The 17964-nt window shown below is 38.8% G+C and overlaps 1 protein-coding gene across 1 annotated transcript in view; it reads right to left on the bottom strand.

The window, feature by feature from the left end:
• Window positions 1-10867: 10867 nt before the first annotated feature.
• Window positions 10868-17964, bottom strand: part of TBC1D23 (TBC1 domain family member 23) — a 61547-nt gene continuing 54450 nt past the window's right edge. Inside the window, 3 exon segments of the mRNA XM_020999907.2 lie at window positions 10868-14151; window positions 15916-16110; window positions 17073-17208. Of these exon segments, the coding sequence (XP_020855566.1) occupies window positions 14070-14151; window positions 15916-16110; window positions 17073-17208 (413 nt within the window). The 3' untranslated portion in view covers window positions 10868-14069.

Genomic DNA, 17964 nt, shown 5'->3' with positions numbered 1-17964 from the left:
AGGCTGGAGTTCTAGGGCTTTCCCTTCCCCCGCCCCATTTGCCCTTGGGTTGTTTTCCCCTAAGAGAATACATAAGCTCCTTGAGGGCAGACTGTTGGCGTCTTTGTGGTGGGTGCCTAGAGGCCACTGCGCACTGAGAGTAGGTGTTGATAAATGCCCGAGGAATTGAGGCCGGAGCTACACCTTGAAATAGGATTTGAATAGGAAATTTTACTCCTACAAACACTAAGCACCTACTGAGTGCCAGGCGTGGTGCTAGTTCAAAGGGGGCGTCCAATCCTGCCCTGTCTTATTCCTCGTGGGCTGCTGAGCTGCAGGCTTCCTCCACCACGCTCCCACTACGAAATTAACACTGGAAGCATCCTTCCCTGTGCCGGCTCCCTCTTCTCAGAGCCCGCCACCCAGGCCGTCCAAGGCTCGGTCCCCTTAGGCCGCACATGTATGTGCTTCATGCACAAGGCCGATCCCCACACCCCTGCATTTTCCTTTTATGTGTATTTCCCCATTGGAATGTAAGCTCCCTCAAGGAGTCTGCCCTTGTTCTTGTACTCCCATTTTTAGCAAGGGATCTGGCATTAGTGCTTAATAAAGGCTTGTCGACCAACTTGACTGCTAAGCACTGGCCATACAAAGGCAAAAAGATAGTCCCTGCTTTCAAAGAGCTTAAAATCTAACAGGGGAGACAACTTGCAAACAGCTATGTATAAATTATGTTTATGCAGAATAAAGTGGAGATAATCTCAGTGAAAGAAGGGCATTGTAGGCAGGAGGAGCAGCATGAACAAAAACTTGGTGTTGGGAGAGATAGGTAAATAAATATGTACTACAAGATACAAAGTCAATAAATATTTATTAAGCACCTACTAAGTGACAGGCTGTGTGCTAAACATTGGGGATACAAGAAAAGCAAAAGGCAGTCCCTGCTCTCAAAGAACTCACAGTCTAATGGGGGAGTGATATTCCAACGACTGCACAAACAAAATATATACAGGATAAATCAGAGATAATCAATACAGGGAAGACACTGAGATTTCATCTGAGACTTGAAAGGAACCAAAGAAAGCAGAGATAAGGGAGATTATTCCAGGAGTGGGGAACAGCCAGTGAAAACGGACTCAGGAGATGGAGTGTGTTGTGCAATAACAGCAAGGAGGCTGGTGTCAGCGAATCCCAAAGTAGCCAGTGAGATGTAAAATATAAGAGGGGAACGAGGAAAGGGGGTGGGGAGGTATGAAAGTCTCTGAAGGCCAGAGGACTGTATATTTGATCATGGAGGGGATAAGGAGCCACTGGAGTTTACTAAATGGGGGTAAGATCTTCACTGACTCTGGAGTGGAGGGTGGGATGCATCGGGGAAACTTGAAGCAGGGAGACCAACCAACAGGCTGGTGCAATAGTCCAGGTCTGAGGAGAGAAGAGTCTGCCCAGTGTTGCTTGGCTGTTATCCTTCCTTCTCAAAGAGGACGGTCAAGTTATAGTGCGTCCGATGGTGGCTCCTCAGGCCAACGTGAGCTCCAAATGTTCTACCACGGTCAGACACAAATAGTTCAGATGAACATTTGGGGGAGGGGGGTTCTCTAAATTTGTGCAGCTCAAGTTTGCTTGTTTTTTTGTTTTTTGGTGGGGTTTTTTTTTAGCTATTTCAATTCTGCTTTGCTTGTAGAGCACAGCACCTTCTCTGATGTGGGCACACCAGTGTCTCCCAAGTCACACAATCAATTCAAAGTTCTTAAGACCTTGAGAGTGTCCTTGTATCACTTCTTCCAACCACCTTGTAAATTCTCCATAAAATAATCTTTTTGGCAAGTGTATGTTTTGCATTCAAACAACATAGCCAGCCCATCAGAACTGCATTCTCTGAAGCAGAATTTGAATGCTTGGCAGTTTAGTTCCAGAAACGATCCCAGTGTCTAGTATCTTATCCTGCCAGGTGATCTTCAGAATCTTCCTAAGGCAATTCAAATGGAAGCAATTCAATTTCCTCAAATGGTGTTGGTATACTGTCCAGGTTTCATAGGCATATAACAATGAGGTCAGCACAACAGCTCTGTCCACCTTCAGTTTGGTCTTCCTCTTCTCTCCCATACTTTCCTTCAGAGCCTACCAAACATCGACCTAGAGCTAGCTCTGGCAATGCCTGTGTCAACCTCATTATCAATGTGAACATCCCTGGAAAGTATACTACCAACGTAAGCAAACTTATCCACAGCACATAAAACTTCCATTTGCTGTAACCGATAGTTCCACATATGGATGATGTGGTGGTAGCTGATGGAGCACCTGTTTTCTTGGTGGTGTTAGGCCAAAATTAGCACAAGCAGCAGAGAACTGATCCATACTTTGTTGCATCTCAGCTTCAGAGGCTACACTGAGTGCACAATCATCCGCAAACAGAAAATCAAGCACCAACACTACCTCCACTTTGGTCTTGGCTTGTAGCCTTTGTTGAGGAAGTTGAAGAATTTGCCATCAATGCCATCACTGACCTTGATGCCAGGCTCATCCTCATTGAAAGCATTTGATAACATGGCTGAAAACATCATGCTAAAAAGCAACCCTGAAAAGGGCTCAACAGCCTTCACACCAGAGGTACTAATCCTCCCTGAACACACCCTACATCCGTCTGCAGAGTAATGTCGGTGTCAGTGAGAAGGGAGCATGTGAGAAATGTTACAGAGGTAAAACCTACAGGTTTTGGCAACAGATTGCATACAGGGGAGGGGAAGGGTGACAGTAAGGAGTCAAAGATAACACCTAGGTTACGAGGGTGAGGGAATGAAAGGCTGGTGGTACCCTCAGCAGCAACAGGGAAGTTTGGAAAGGGGATTTGGGGAAGAAGATAATTAGTTGATTTAGACATGTTGAGTTTAAGATGCCTATGGGTTATCGATTGAAAGGCCTAATAGGCATTTGAAGATTCAAGTCTAGAAGTTAAGAGAGAGGTTAGGAATGGATATGTAGATCTAAGAATCATCAACATGCAGATAACTGAAACCATGGAAGTTGATAAAATCACCAAGTAAAATAACATAGAGGAAAAAGAAATAGGGTCCAGGGTGGGGGGCACCTACCTTTAGTGGGAGTGACCAAGATGAAGATGTAACAAATGAGACTGAGGAGCAGTCAGACAGGTAGGAGAACCAAGAAAGAGTAATGTCAGAGAAAGCTAAAGAGAGAATAGGGTCATCAACTGCTTCAGAGAAGTCAAGAAGGATGACTGGGAAAAAAAAAAGGCCATTAGACTTGGGAATTAAGATATCATTGGCAACTATAAGGAGAGAAATTTTGGTTGATGAAGTGGAAGTCAGACTACAGAAAGCTATTAGGGATGAGCAAAGCAAGTGAGGGTTTTCTGAGAATCAAAACCATGAAGACAGGCATGTTTGTAGACAGTAGGAAAGCAGTCAACAGACCAGGAGAGATTGAAGAAAAGTGAGTCGGACATATGTATAACCTGTATCCAGTTGCTTGCCTTCTCAAAGAGGGTGGACAGGGAGGGAGGAAGGGAGAAAATTTGGAACCCCAAGTTTTAAAAGCAAATGTTAAACAAACTGTTTTGACATGCAACTGGGAAATAAGATATACAGGAAATGGGGTATTTCCTGTCCTACAGGAAAACTGAAGGGGAAGGGAATAAGAGAAGGGGGGGAGAGATAGAAGAGAAGGCAGATTAGAGGAAGGGATATTCAGAATGCATGCCATCTTGGGGTGGGGGGAGGGGCAAGATGGGGAGAAAGTTTGGAACTCAAAATCTTGTAGAAGTGAATGCTGAAAACTAAAAATAAATTAAAATTTTTTTTAAATTAAAAAATTTTTTTAAAAAGTGACTCAGTGTGGTAGAGGGGGTTAGCTAGTGAACACAGACTGGAACAAAATTACAATCTGTACCCTATGGCTTCTACTCACCAACCCTCTTAAGTCTCCAAACCAAAATATCCTCTCCCTGCCCATTATTCCCTATTATGTGGTGTCTCTCCCTATTGGAACATAAGCTTCTTGAGGACAAGGATTTTTTTTAATTACCTGTTTTTAATTACTTTGTACAATACTTGGTAGATATATATACTTAACAAATGTTCCTCAATTCATTTATTCTAAATTTTAAGGCATTTACAACCATCACTAATTTTTATAATGGTTATATACTACCCCTATTACTTAGAGACAGTGTTATATATGCATAATTAGTCCCAGGGTAAACAGTTACTGAATGATTGAATTTCTTTTTTTATTACTACAGTAGAAGAAAAACTCAGTACTCTGCATTTGGGGGGGGGGCAAAACTGTTTAATAATTATATTAAAGTATTGCTAGAGAGAAATAAAAGGCAGTTAGTTTCCTGTTGAAACTGTGACCCAAGTCATGTAGACTTTCAATATGGTCAACATTGAACAAAGAGGTGAAGACATTTCAATCCCTACTAGGTTTGGTCTTGACCAAAAAAAAAAAGTCTAATCAAAATCCCTCCCTGAACTTGATTCTAGTCTAGGCATTAATTATTCAGTCCAGTTATTAGAATTTATTAAGTGCCTATGACATAATTACTGGGTAAAGCCTGGGAATACAAAGAAAGGCAAAAACCAGTCTCTGCTGTCAAGGAAATGAGTCTAAAAATGAGGTATTTCATAGAAGCTAAATCAAGAACTTGACTGTTGTTTCTTCTGAATGTTTTGGGGTTTTTTAAATTAGAATTTTGAATATTTTTCTCATCTTGGTGAGATCAAGGACTGAAATATGTTAACATTTTCAGTAAGTGGGAGTTTACTACGCTTCCACACTTCATATATGATTTCCACTTAATGAATAGAGATTATAGATCTTTTTGTTAGGTATTCCTCTTCCCTTAAATAGAAATTCAGGTCAGGGGTGGGTGCTTATCAAGTCAATTAAACAAACATTTACTCAGTGCTTGTGTTTCCACAAGCTGTGGAACACCATTTTGGGGAGGATTTTGGAAAAGAAGTGAGAGACAAATAGGTTAAAACAGTCCTGTTTTTGAGAGTATTATAGTATAGTTAAGGAGATGAATGATACAAAAAGTTGATAAACCAAAATAGCTAAGTATCAAATAACTGCATATACCCTACCATAGGAATTCATGAGATAGAAATTATTGTGAGCTATAGTACTTCATGGAGGATTTAAATATGCATTCTGAAGGATGGGTAGGAGTCCAGAAAATCAGAAAGGGGTTGGAGAGGCTAGACAGACATTCCAGGGCCCTGGAAATAAAAACAAAGCTGAGAAACCACTTTCCCTCATTAGTCACATATATGTACAAATGAGTACCACACAGGGTAAACAGGAAATAATTGAGATGGAACATACTAGAATTCCTGTAGAAAAAGGGATTTTAGTTGAAGCTCAAAAGCAGCCAAGGAGGTCAGTAGGCAACTCTTGGGAATAGGAGGTTGCCAGTCCTATTAACAGCAACAGGGAAGTTGGGGGTGGGGAGGTGGGGTTTACGAGGAAAGATACCAAACTCAGTTTTGGTCAGGTTGAGTTGAAGATGCCTACTGGATGTCCAGTTCAAGATATATGAAAGGCAAAACTGGAGGACAGCAGAGAGGTTAGGACAGGACAGGTAGATTTAAGAATTGTCATCTTAGAGATGGTAATTAAATCTATGGGAACTCATGAGATAATCAAGTAAAGTTGTATAGAAAGAGAAAAGAAGACTCAAGACAGAACCGTGGGATTACAATTAGAGGGCATGACCTAGATGAGGATGTAGCAAAGGAAACTAAGGAGTGGTCTGGTAGGTAGGAGAACCAGGAGAGTGGTGTCCTGAAAACCTAAGAGAGAAGAAAGTAATAAGAAGAGGGTGATCAACAGTGTCAGAGACTAAAGAGACATCTAAAGAAAGGAGGACTGAGAAAAGGCCATTGGATTTGGCAATTAAGAGATCACTGACAACTTTAGAAAGTGGTTTCAGTGGAAAGATGAGACCAGAAGCCATATTGTAAGGGGTTAAGAAGTAACTGAGAAAAGAGAAAGCAGAGGCACCTACTGTAGCTGGCCTTTTCAAGGAGTTTAGCCACAAAGGGTAGAAGAGATATCAGTTATCAAAGATGGAAGAATCAAGTGAATTTTTTTTTGAGGATGAGAGATAGGTATAGTTGTAGGCAATAAGGAAGGAGCCAGCAGAAAGAGATTCAAGATAAATGAGACCGGGAATGTCTGTTGGAAGAGACAAGATGGAATGGTACTGCTTCTGCAGGTAGAGGAATTTGCCTTGGTAAGGAATAAGGCTACCTCTTCATAAGACAGAAACAGAAGAGATAATGGCAGATAGCATCTGAGTAATATGAAGAGGAAAAGAGGGAGTTTATGGGGAATGGCCTCCATTTATTCTGCAAAATACAAGGCAAGGTTCTCAGCTGAGGGAGTATGGGAAAAGGGGAGCCATGGGATATTTAAGAAGGGATGAAAAGATTTAGAAAAACCATGGCAGAGAATGAGATGGTGGGTTGATAAGGATAGTGTATTAGGATTGCCTAAGGTCAGTGAGGATGCAGTTGAGATGGTGTAACATAAATCTGTAGTGGGCCCAGTAAGAATGGTTGTGTGATTTTCTCCTCTTTAGTTCATCAGCACATGTGTAGAGCAAAGGCAACAGACAGTGAGAGTTATCCAAGACTGAGACTTGGAAGGGTGAAATCAGAGACACAAGAGGGCTGCGGGAAATAACAGGCCACTGTAGAGTTGAACTGATTCACCAAGTAGTCAAGATGAAGAAAAGAGAAGAGTGCCCAATACAGGGGAGATGACCTGGGAGAGAACTGAGGGGTTAAGGTCACAGAATGAACAAAGAATTACGATTCAGAAAGGGAATGCAGAGGGAGTGGTGGAAGGCCAATAATTATAGTCAAGTAAGAGGATTTCTGACTTCTTTAACACAGTGCTGGTGCATTTGTGGGTGAAGCGAAGATCAAAGATATGACCATCTTCATGTGCGCTGAGGTGGGGAAGAGTAGGTCATGGGAAATGAGTAGGTTGAGGAACTGAATGGCTGGAGTATTTGAAGGAAAGTGAATATGTATGTTGAAATCCCCTAGAATGAAAGCAGGATTTGAAGAGAAAAAAATCGTGAGCTAAGTACCAGAGCTGTTAAGGAAGGAAGGGAAGGGACCTGGAGATTTGCAGACAACAGTTGCCAGGATTTTTATTCAGTTATAGATATAGATATGAATTGCATAAACTTCGAAGGAAGAAACATTACCAAGTGATGGAGGTACAAGAAAAACCTGGAAGTAACAACTCAGAGCAGGAAGTATTACCACGAGTGAGCCAAGGAGAATGAGTGAAGATGCAGCCAGTCAATGAAAGGGTAGCAGGGAAGCAAGGTTTCAGTGATCCCTAGAAGAACAGGCACTCCAGAGGGCACAGGGGAAGGGTGGGTGGGGTTTAGTTGGGACTCTGAAGTGGGAGGGTTGAGGGTGATGGAGGTCGGAGAACAGGGTTTGGATGATGATCTACAGGGCTTTAGAATCACTGGACTATGTAGGGTTCTGACCAAATGTGAGAATGTTCATCACTGAAATGGAAAAAAAACCCACCAAAACCAAAATCTGATACTTCTTTTTCCAGAGGACGCTGGAGTTCTGGCCGGTGATCAGGTGGGAGGTCCTGTCTCATTATTCCTCTCCAAAGGCATCAGATACGCAACCGAAGAATAGAAGGAAGTCCAGATTCCTACTGGCTTTTCTGTTCCTCTTCACTAAAGGGACAGGCTCAGCAAAAGAAGGAAGGCCTGAGGTCAAAGGGAAGGTTGCTCCTCTTGCACCCAGCAGCCTTCCTTCAAGGAACACTCATTGCAGTGATCAGAAGGTCTCGCTCCTCTCTTTACCTGAGGCTGGAGATCAGGAGGGTCCCAGCAAGAGGTTGAAGTCTCACAATAATGATGGTGGGGCAGATAAGTTGGCTGGGCCTCTAGCCTGGTTCCCTCAGGAGCATACACAGAAAGAGGTGGAAGGCTCCAAGGTCAGAAGGTGTTTCTCATTTCTTTTGTCAAACTATGTTGCAGAAAATTCTCTCATCACTACTCCCCTGGACTATTGTAATTAGCCTCCTAAGTGGTCTCTTTGCTTGAAGTCTCTCCAATCCATCCATCAAACAACTGCAAATATAAACATCCTGAAGCTCAGGTCTGACTGTTACTGTCCTGCTCAAAAACCATCAGTGACTTCCTATTGGTTCTAGGATAAAACACAAACTCATTATCTGTGGCATTTAAAACCCTCCACAATCTGGTTTCAACTAATGTCTTCCTCCTTATTTCACACTATTTCCCTTCAGGAATTTTACATTCTAGCCAAATTATAATAGCTACTCCCCAAAAAGACATGGCTTCTCCAATCAGTGAAACAATCTTTCCCATTTCCAAGACACTTGGCTCCTCATCTTGGCCTTTCAGAATCATTAGAATTCAGGTGCCAATCTCTGTGAGGCTTTCCCTGATCTCCTATTAGAGCAGTGTCAAACTCAAATAGAAGTAGGTACGACTTAGAATACTAGATTAACATTAACAACACTGTATTGTCTTTTAACTTATTCTGTTAAACATTTCTCAATTACATTTTAATCTGGTTGGGGCCTACTCTCCAGTTTCACTGGATTCTGAACAGCAGCCTGAAGTTTGATCCCTATGTCTTAGAGGCTTTTACCCCGCCCCCCTCAATATTTCTCTATGTCCTATTTTACTTATCTGGGTCAGAGTCTGAGTCCATAAACATTTATTAAACACCTACTAAGTTCCAGACTGTGCTAAGCACTGAGGATACAAAGAAAGGCATGAGGCAGTCCCTGCCCTCCAAGAGCTCACAATCTAATAGAGGAGACAACACATGAGAGCAAGCTAAAGGGGGGTGGGGTTTACCCAGAAATAAGCATGATGAAATCATGCTACTGATCTGAAATAATGTGTTTCTGAGTTGATTTCACCTTGCAAAACAGTTTCTGGAGATCATAAAGTCCAAAAAAGTAGCCAGGTGGGAGATGATCCCTAAATAGTGGAGACTTTAAGAGGGACTCGCCAATGTCCCTTCTCCACCCCATCCAATAAAAGGGAAGCAGGCACTACAAGGGGGGGGGGGGAGGTGCTAAAGAAGTGTGTTTCCCAGTTGATTTCATCTTGCAAAAGTAAAATTCCACAAGTGCACTAGGCTAGGAGTCAGAATGTCTGTATTCTAGTTTCAGCTCGGTTACTTAGTAATTAATTACCCCTCGTGCTTGAATTTCCTCAGCTCTCAAATGGAGATGACAGCTTCACACATGGGTACATGTATCCTCCCCTCTGTCCCCTAGAATGCAATCTCCCACAATGCACTGCACAGCGCAGGCACTTACATGTTTAACTAAATTAAAACCAGGAAACTGGATTTACCTACCTTAACTGAAGAAGAGTTCACATAGAAAAACTCTAGAAATAAGGAAGGTTGGAAAGGAATATTAAGGCTAGATTTTGGAGGGCCTTGAATACTAGGCTGAGTTAAGATTTTTTTAAGAATAAAAAAGGATTAAAACATCATTTTAGTTCATATCCCTCACTAGTTTTGGTGGACTGAAGTGGGCAACATTAAAAACTAGTAAAAACAAGTCAAGAGATTATTGCAGTAGTCCAAGACTAAGGGGAAAGGGATTAAGGAAGAGGGAGTTAGGAAGAAAAAAATCAACAGCACTTGGTAATCAGTTTTGGTAGACCAAGAATGAGGAACTATTCAGGAGAAGATGTCAATATCTGAAACTTGAGAACCTGAGAGAATGATAGTAACATTAAACAAGGTGGTAAAGGGGAAAACAATCAAACATTTATTAAATACCTACCTTGGGGGAGGCACTGGAGAGTCTGATTTGGGGGGAGTTCAGTCTAAAGCATGCTAAGCCTAGGTGATGATAGAAAACTCAAATAGAAATGTATAGTTTCTTCCTTAATGTATCTTTTAAACTGAATTTGAAAAATAGCTGCTAACAATTTCTATCAACATGACATTTGATATTAATAATTTCTTTAACCCAAATTTTTTTCCAGTAATAACTAGAATGAATAATTTCTTTCAATTCAAGTAGAATTTTATTCAAAAGATCTCCCAGTTTCTTTATCACGCTATACAACTAGCATTTTATCTTCCAGGGTTAGAAGTTAGGAACTAATTAGAATAACTGGCATAAGTACTTGGTGAGTTTTCCCTCAGCCAATGATACTAAACTAGGGTTTGGTTTTTTTTAGCTTAACTGAGTAGATAGCTCTGTTAATAAGTCAAAATTTCTTTGAAATGGTCTATTGTTCTGTTATACCAAACTGTAACCCTACTAAACCCAGATGTAACCCTACTAAAAGAATCCTACTAACACCCAGATTTCTGGAAACCTATGGAACATATGCCACTAGTTAAATGGGGCACCTGGCAAGAGAAAATGTATTCATCAATGCAAACCCATCTTTATCAGCATGGAGAAAACAACTCAAAACACATGCTTTTTAAAAAAAAAATGACGGGTAGTAAAAGCATCTCTTTATACAAATTGTTAGTGTGTGTATATATTACACATGTAAATACACACCATTACATATGTGCACATATGTACACATAAACACACACTAATAATTTGCATAAAGGAATATTGCTACAAATCAGTGTGTGTGCGTGCATGTGTATTCGAAAAACCATATGTACAAAAATATTTATAATAGCTATTTTGTAGCGGCAAAGAACTGAAAATGAAGGGAGGTTGTCCAAACCGAGGAATGGCTGAATACATTATAGCAGATGAATTTAATAGAATTATGTTGTAAGAAACGGCAAAAGCACTGTCTCAAAGAAATCTAGGAAGACTTACATAAACCGATGAAGAAAGAAGTTAACAGTTAACAGAACCAGACCAATTTATTCAATAACAAAAAAAATTAAGACAAATTAAGACAAACAACTATGAAAGAACTGGGGCAGCTAGGTGTGGCAGTGGATAGAGCACCGGCCCTGGAGTCAGGAGGACCTGAGTTCAAATCCAGCCTCAGACACATAACACGTACTAGCTGTGTGACCCTGGGCAAGTCACTTAACCTTATTGCCTAGCAAAAAAAACTAAACAAAAAAAAGACTTAAGAACTCTGATCAGTGTAATGACCAACCATGATTTCAGAAGACTGATGAAACATCCTACCGCTCTGCACAGAGAGATAGATGATGGACACAAGGTGAGACATGGCCAATGTGGAAATTTATTTTGACTGACTATGCATATCTGGGGTTTGTTTTTTGTCTTTTTCAATGAATTTTGTTTTTTCTTAATGATAAGAAAAATAAATTTAAGAACGAACCCAATACCATTCTTTTTTTGGGGGGAGGGCTAGGCAATGGGCTTAAGTGTCCAGGGTCACACAGCTAGTAAACACTATGTGTCTGAGGCCAGATTTAACTCCGATCCTCCTGAATCCAGGGTCAGTGCTCTATCCACTTCACCACCTAGCTGCCCCCCAATACCATTCTTAAAAGATGAAGGTCAGTTTTCAATTACATAGTTTGACTCAGTAAAAGTACTATGAATGAAATGTTTGTAAAACCTATGCATATTTGTTACAAGAGTTTTGTTTTTGTTTTTTTCCAGTGGGAGGCAAAGTGGGAAAGAGAAAATAAATGCTTGCTAATTGAAAAAAAAAAACTTAACAGACACTTTAGATATTTCAGCATATCCTTTCAAATATTCCAAACCTACTAAATATCTATTCTTGCTTAATAATTAAAAAGCAGACTGGATTTTCTCCTTATCTGTAATCCTGGTTTGCATTACTATGGAGAATCAAAAATACTTCCCTACTCCCCCCACCCCCCAAACAAGTTTGTTCTCTATGTAGCAACCCAACACAAGAGTAATTTGGTGTGGTCAATAGGGCACTGGACTGGGAAGTCAGGAAGACCTGGGTTCAAGTCCCACCTTAAATACTTATTAGCTCTGTAACTATGGGCAAGTTATTTAAACCTTCTTGTCTATTTTACTCTTTAGTAAAATGTAGTAATGGGTAAGACTTAATGGCATTTCAGGTCATCCTTTCCAATTTGAAATCTATTATCTTATGACATGCAGAACGAACTTAGGCATGCTATTCACTGATGTGACTACCACCAACAACACCTGCTACACACCTTGTGGCTCCTCAGGGTGCATGGTTTGGGGGTGTTTCTGGATTAAAGTTGGTACTCCTGTACAAGTTAAATTTTGGAGGTCTAGAATTTATGTTAATAGCTGTAACTAAACTGGTAAATGTTATATTTTTCTATGTGAAGAAAAAACGGTAATTTTCCAGTACCTATAACCCAAAAACTCATTCTACTAGAGAAAGTTCAGGAGTTTAAATTAATCCATCATACAGCAACTACAAAAACTTAATAGGAAAAAAAATGTCATGTCTTTTGGAAGAAGAAGTTATGAGCAAATTGTACTGGTTTATTTACAGTTGTAATTTAAAAACAGTAACACAAACATTTTTACATTAATATTATGGAAAAAATCCCATGGCTGAATTAGGCAAAAGTCAAAGACTTTGGGAAAGTTCTGTAAGGTAACCAGGAAAAGGGAAATGTAATACAACAGTCATAGGGCAGGATTATAAATACCAAGTGTGCCCCAGGTGCAATTTCATGCAAATGTCTTCAACAGTTCAATTCAGTTGGTTTTAGATAGTAAAGCAAATTATTTCCTGAATTAAGGTGCCTCATAACCACTTGATTCCCATTAAAATAACTTAAAGTAGTTGATTGTTAGATTCTTTTCTCATCCCTCAAAGCATTAGTTTTATATTCTGTGACCTGAACGAGTCTATGGATCTGCTACACTCCTTATGAAAAAAAGGATTCCAGAAAGTCATCCCATGGCCCCAAACACATTCTAGGGCTCCCCACCAAATGTGTTCAAAATGGATCGAAAAAGATCAACTAAGAAAGCAGCAAAACAAAGCAGATCACGTTATGTTTCACCACATCAAAGGGAAAGAAAAATTTTTTTCAAAAATGTTGAACTTTGAAAAACAAAGTACCAAAGTAAAAATAACATTAAGAAGCAAGGACATGATGATAAGGCATTGCAGCTCTGTAGCACTCTGATTCGTAGCTTTTATTTAGTCTCATCACAGAATACAACCTCAAATGAGTGTAAAACAATGCACACTCAAACACAGGTTTTGAAATAGACAAAACCATGTAATTCACTTGTGATGGAGACCATTTTCACTGCTCCAGTTTTGTCCTTTTCAATTTGAATTTCAAATTTAACACACTTATCCACTTATCATAATGCTTTTACCCATTCTCCATTTTCCTCATTAAGACTAGAATTTAGTCTTAGCTATCCTGTGGTAACTATTAGTACCAGGTTTAGTATTTTTGAAGCACTCATTCGTAAGTGTTCAAATTATTTCCCCCAATTGTGCATAGGTAAGTGGTGTGATTTAGAAAACATGTTTTTGCACTTCACAGTAGTGTAGCATTATTCAATCAGCTGGAATCTCCATATCCACAGAATTGGTTGAATTCCAGTCCTTTTAAGAAGAACAAAAGTAGTAAGCAAAATGTTTACTACACTGAGTAACATTTTTTGTCTCTTATAATATTCGTGGGTAAAACCAAATGTAAGAACATTAGGTTTCCTAAACAATTTCTAAGAATAGTGATCAAGGTCACCGAAGACACTGAAATTACACACACACACACACACACACACACACACACACACACACACACACTCTTATAGGTGTCTATATTGTTACCTGAAAAGTTCAGGATGTTCTCTTAAAATAGATTGCTCAAAACTGAACTGCATCTTGTATCCTTACTCCATGAAGGTGCAAGGTCAGCTACTCTAAAGCCACTTAGTAAATGACCTTGATCATAAATGACTTGTACAAAACCAAAAATGCAAAAGAAAATTTAAAAATTTAAAAACAGTCCTGAAATTGATTATAATAATTTACCCTATCTTAAGCCTGCTACTCAGGCACTCCCAGGAGTAAATAAAACGTCTTAGTTAGTATTCAGTTAGGAAAGCATGTTCACACCTCTCCTGGTCTTTTGCTATTAGCTTTCCAAGGCATCCAGAACCTTCATGATCTGTTGTTTTATGGCTTTGGTAGCATCCCCTGCATTTGGAATCAAATACCTAAAAGAACAAAAACTAAATGTTAATGTAAGGCTTTCATAATAATAATAATACTTATTCTTCATAACACACCTAATAAGATTGAAGGGTTAAATGAATTTTCCAAGGAAAGATAAGGAGCCCCACAGTCTGACTATAAGTTGACTTACAGCTGACTATAAGACTGAGACAATCCTAGTGAGCTAATCTAGCAAGTTACAGTTTATTTCCCCAATCTCACGACAGGTTCTAGTTGCAATAAGACAATGCAGTGAGCTGCACTGTGAAAAGTTTGTACTGCGCACACAACAGTGCTTCAATTAGGTAGGACTTTAAAGCATTTGACGTCAGGCACTTTTGTGAGAATCTATCCTTTGGAGGTCAAAGACAAAGGGGAAGGCCTACATATAGAAATATTAAAAGAAATAGTTTTTGTGGTGGCAAAAAACTAGAAGCAAGATGGGTACCCACTGATTGGGCAATAGTTGAACAAACTGAGGTATAGGAATGTCATGGATTAGGGGTGGGGAATCTGCAGTCTCACGGCTGTATGTGGCCTTTTAGGTACTTGGGTATGGCCTTTTGAATGAATCCAAGTTTTATGGAACAGATCTTTTTATTAAGGGGATTTGTTCTATGCAGTTTAGATTCAGTCAAAGGGCCACACTTGAGGACCTGGAGGGCCACATGTGGCCTCGAGGCCTCAGGTTCCCCACCCCTGTAATGGATAGTATTGTGCCATAAGAAACAGAGAGCTCAGAGGAATTAGTGAAAACTTGAATGAACTGCTGCAAAGTAGAACCTAGAAAACAATTTCTATAATGACTACATAATGTAAAAGACAACAACACTGAAAGACATCAGAGCTCATATCAATGTAGTGATCAGTCTTGACTTCAAAAGTCTGAGAGTGATACAAGCCTCTCATAGCTCCAAGAGGTGACTCTATAGATGTAGGGTTCTATTAGAGGTAAAAGTGGACAGCAGCAGGGTCGTGATGGGATGTAAAAAAATACAATTATCACTATAGAGTATACACATTTTTTCTTAAATAAGAAATACAAGGGAAGTTAAGTATCAGATGCTACACACAGCATGACTGAATATTACAATTTACACATGAAATAATCACTGACAGAAGCTGCAAGCCAAGATGACCAATGTAGGGGCAGCTAGGTGGTGCAGTGGATAAAGCATTCACCCTGGAGTCAGAAGGACCTGAGTTCACATCCAGCCTCAGACACTTACTAACTCCAACTGCCTCACCAAAAACAAGAAAATAAACATGATGACCCATGTAAATTTTTGGAACTCAATTCTTTAAAACTACCTTTCATTAAGCTGTTGAGGAGTTGCTCAGGCCTGTCTTCACTGACATATAAACTATTAAATGCAATCAAGCCTACAGCTGCAAAACATCCCAGGTAGATGTGAAACAACTGATAAATGTTCAAACAACTCTGCTTTAAGCTGTTGTTCAATTTAAAATGTATAACTCCCCAGACACTGATTCTAATCATTGCTCTCAAGTATCTAATGAGCAAATAAAGTTCTTTGGTTCATAAGAAGTATAATGAATCCTAAATTCTACAAAGAGAACATGCCAAAGTGAACATGGTCCAACTCTGTATCATGGATTAGTTGCTAGACCATATTTGTGTCAGTTGTAGTTGTTATTGGGGGAGGAGGGAAAAGCAGAGAGATGTGAACACATATACTGATGGTTTAAATACTTTATTGTACCATTTTAATATAATAATTTACTTGATAATCATGTCTTCTTACCTTTCAACTGCCAAAATTTCTATTCCTGAAGTACTGCTGTTTCCATACTTGAAGGTAATTAGCTCAGGGTGTTTTTTCTTGGATGTGATTTTAACTACAGAATTTAGTGCTTGCCGAGACTGTATGTAAGCCAATCCTTTTCGTGAAGGAATTTCCCTTAAACAGTACATGTGTGTTGCAGTAACCAAAAGATGACTTGAAAGAAAAAAGTAGCCAAGTATTAGAAAAAATAGTTTTCACAAATAAATCAAAGTAGACGCTACCAAACATCCCTTTTGCTAATACAATGGTTAAATCTGGGTGAGATTAGTTCTGCATTAGCCAAAACCATAGCACAAAATGATTTATGAACAAAAACTATTTCATAATGAAGGGTTTTTTATTCCTACCCCCTTAATTTTTAAATTGATGTTTAGCTACTACTGGTAATTGATACAACAAAAAAGACCCAATATAACATACAAATATATCAGAATAATGTCCATTATTACTAATGCTATAGCTAAAGTGGAACTCTTTATTCATAAAGATGTCAACAAAAATGTATTTACTCTACAAACAAAAAATACAGCCTATTTTGAAAACCTCTCCAGCATAAACACTTAGGCTCTAAAAGTAACAGTATTTGCTAAATGATACGATAACTGATAAATCATACACAGTTTACAGGTAAAGATATTATCTTCTGTCTGCTACATTATACTTTATATCAACCTTGATTTTTGACTCAGTGAACTAGAATCTCACTATGGCAGTATCAAAGGAAAACTATCATTCAACATACTCTGGCACGGTACCAAAGCCAGAGATGACCACAGATTATTCAAGTTTTCTTTCATGATTAGAAGGAATGCAATCTATTTAGCTCCCCACGCCACAAATGACCATGGAGCAATGGTTAATAACTCCCCCTGGCTCAATTCACTTTCGATACATTTATAAAATACCACATGTGAGAGTTTTTCATTTTTAAAAACAGTAAAAATAGACAGTGTAAAAGTTGACAAAAGTTATTAGGGCAGACTGAATTTATATGATAAAATGGTCATGGGTTTAAATATTTTTTAGCCCACTCAATAATTTTAAGTACATATCATCATACTAACTTTGATAAATTTTATTTTATTTCAGAACAAGAAAATGTCTTCAACCAGTACCTAGGAAACATGTGTCCATTTTCTTTTACTTCATTGCAAGGAAAATGATGCTTGATATCTGGCTTGTTTATCCAGGTTTGAATATTCACAACCTCTTTTCGATCATCATCTGACATTGAAGAACTATCAATTTCATCTATAAAGAATTAAAATTATTATATAAATGGAGATCACCTCTCAAATAGAAAGGCAACATGATATAGTAGGAAAAGCACTGAGCTTTTGGTCAAGAGAAAACTGGGTTCCATTCCATGCTGCCATTCAGAAGCTGTGTAACACTGGGAAAGTCACTTAATCTCTCTGAGCCTCAGTTTACTCATGTGTAAAATAGAGATGATAGCACCTTTAATCCACAGCTCACAGGCTATTCTGAGGATCAAATGCACTTAATGGAAATAAAGTGTTTCACAAACCATAATAGTGCTATAAAAATGTTTTTAATATCTTCTCACCAACTTCTAAAAAGTCACATACTACTTACTAGTCAAGAGAAAATATCAAAAATACTTTCATTAAACAAGACTAAAAAATAACCCTATAATATTTCTTAAGTTAACTAATGCTAAATTACGTGACATTTTGGGATGAAAATCTAGTGAAAAAATTTATAAGGCTAACAAACTTTTCTCTAAACTAAAAGACTTTAGGAGTTCATATGTAAACTTGTCATACAATTTTCAAAAATAATGTGAAGTAAATCAACTTGATATATATGTAACAAAATTGTAAAGACATGGTTGAGGCTACCCAATCACAGGTATATTTCTCTACTGCAAGGAGAGGAAAAGTTTTTTTTTCCCCCATCAAAAGCCATAGATAGTAACTTAGGGGAAGTAAAAAAAAAAAATTCAAGAATCACTTAAGTTAAAAAAAAACCCTCAACTTAATTTTA

This window comes from Phascolarctos cinereus, unplaced genomic scaffold, assembly GCF_003287225.1.
Source record: "Phascolarctos cinereus isolate Bilbo 61053 unplaced genomic scaffold, phaCin_HiC Scaffold_726;HRSCAF=1367, whole genome shotgun sequence".
Taxonomy (NCBI): Eukaryota; Metazoa; Chordata; class Mammalia; order Diprotodontia; family Phascolarctidae; genus Phascolarctos; species Phascolarctos cinereus.
Note: the sequence above shows the minus strand (reverse complement) of the source record. Positions and strands in the feature narration are given on the sequence as shown.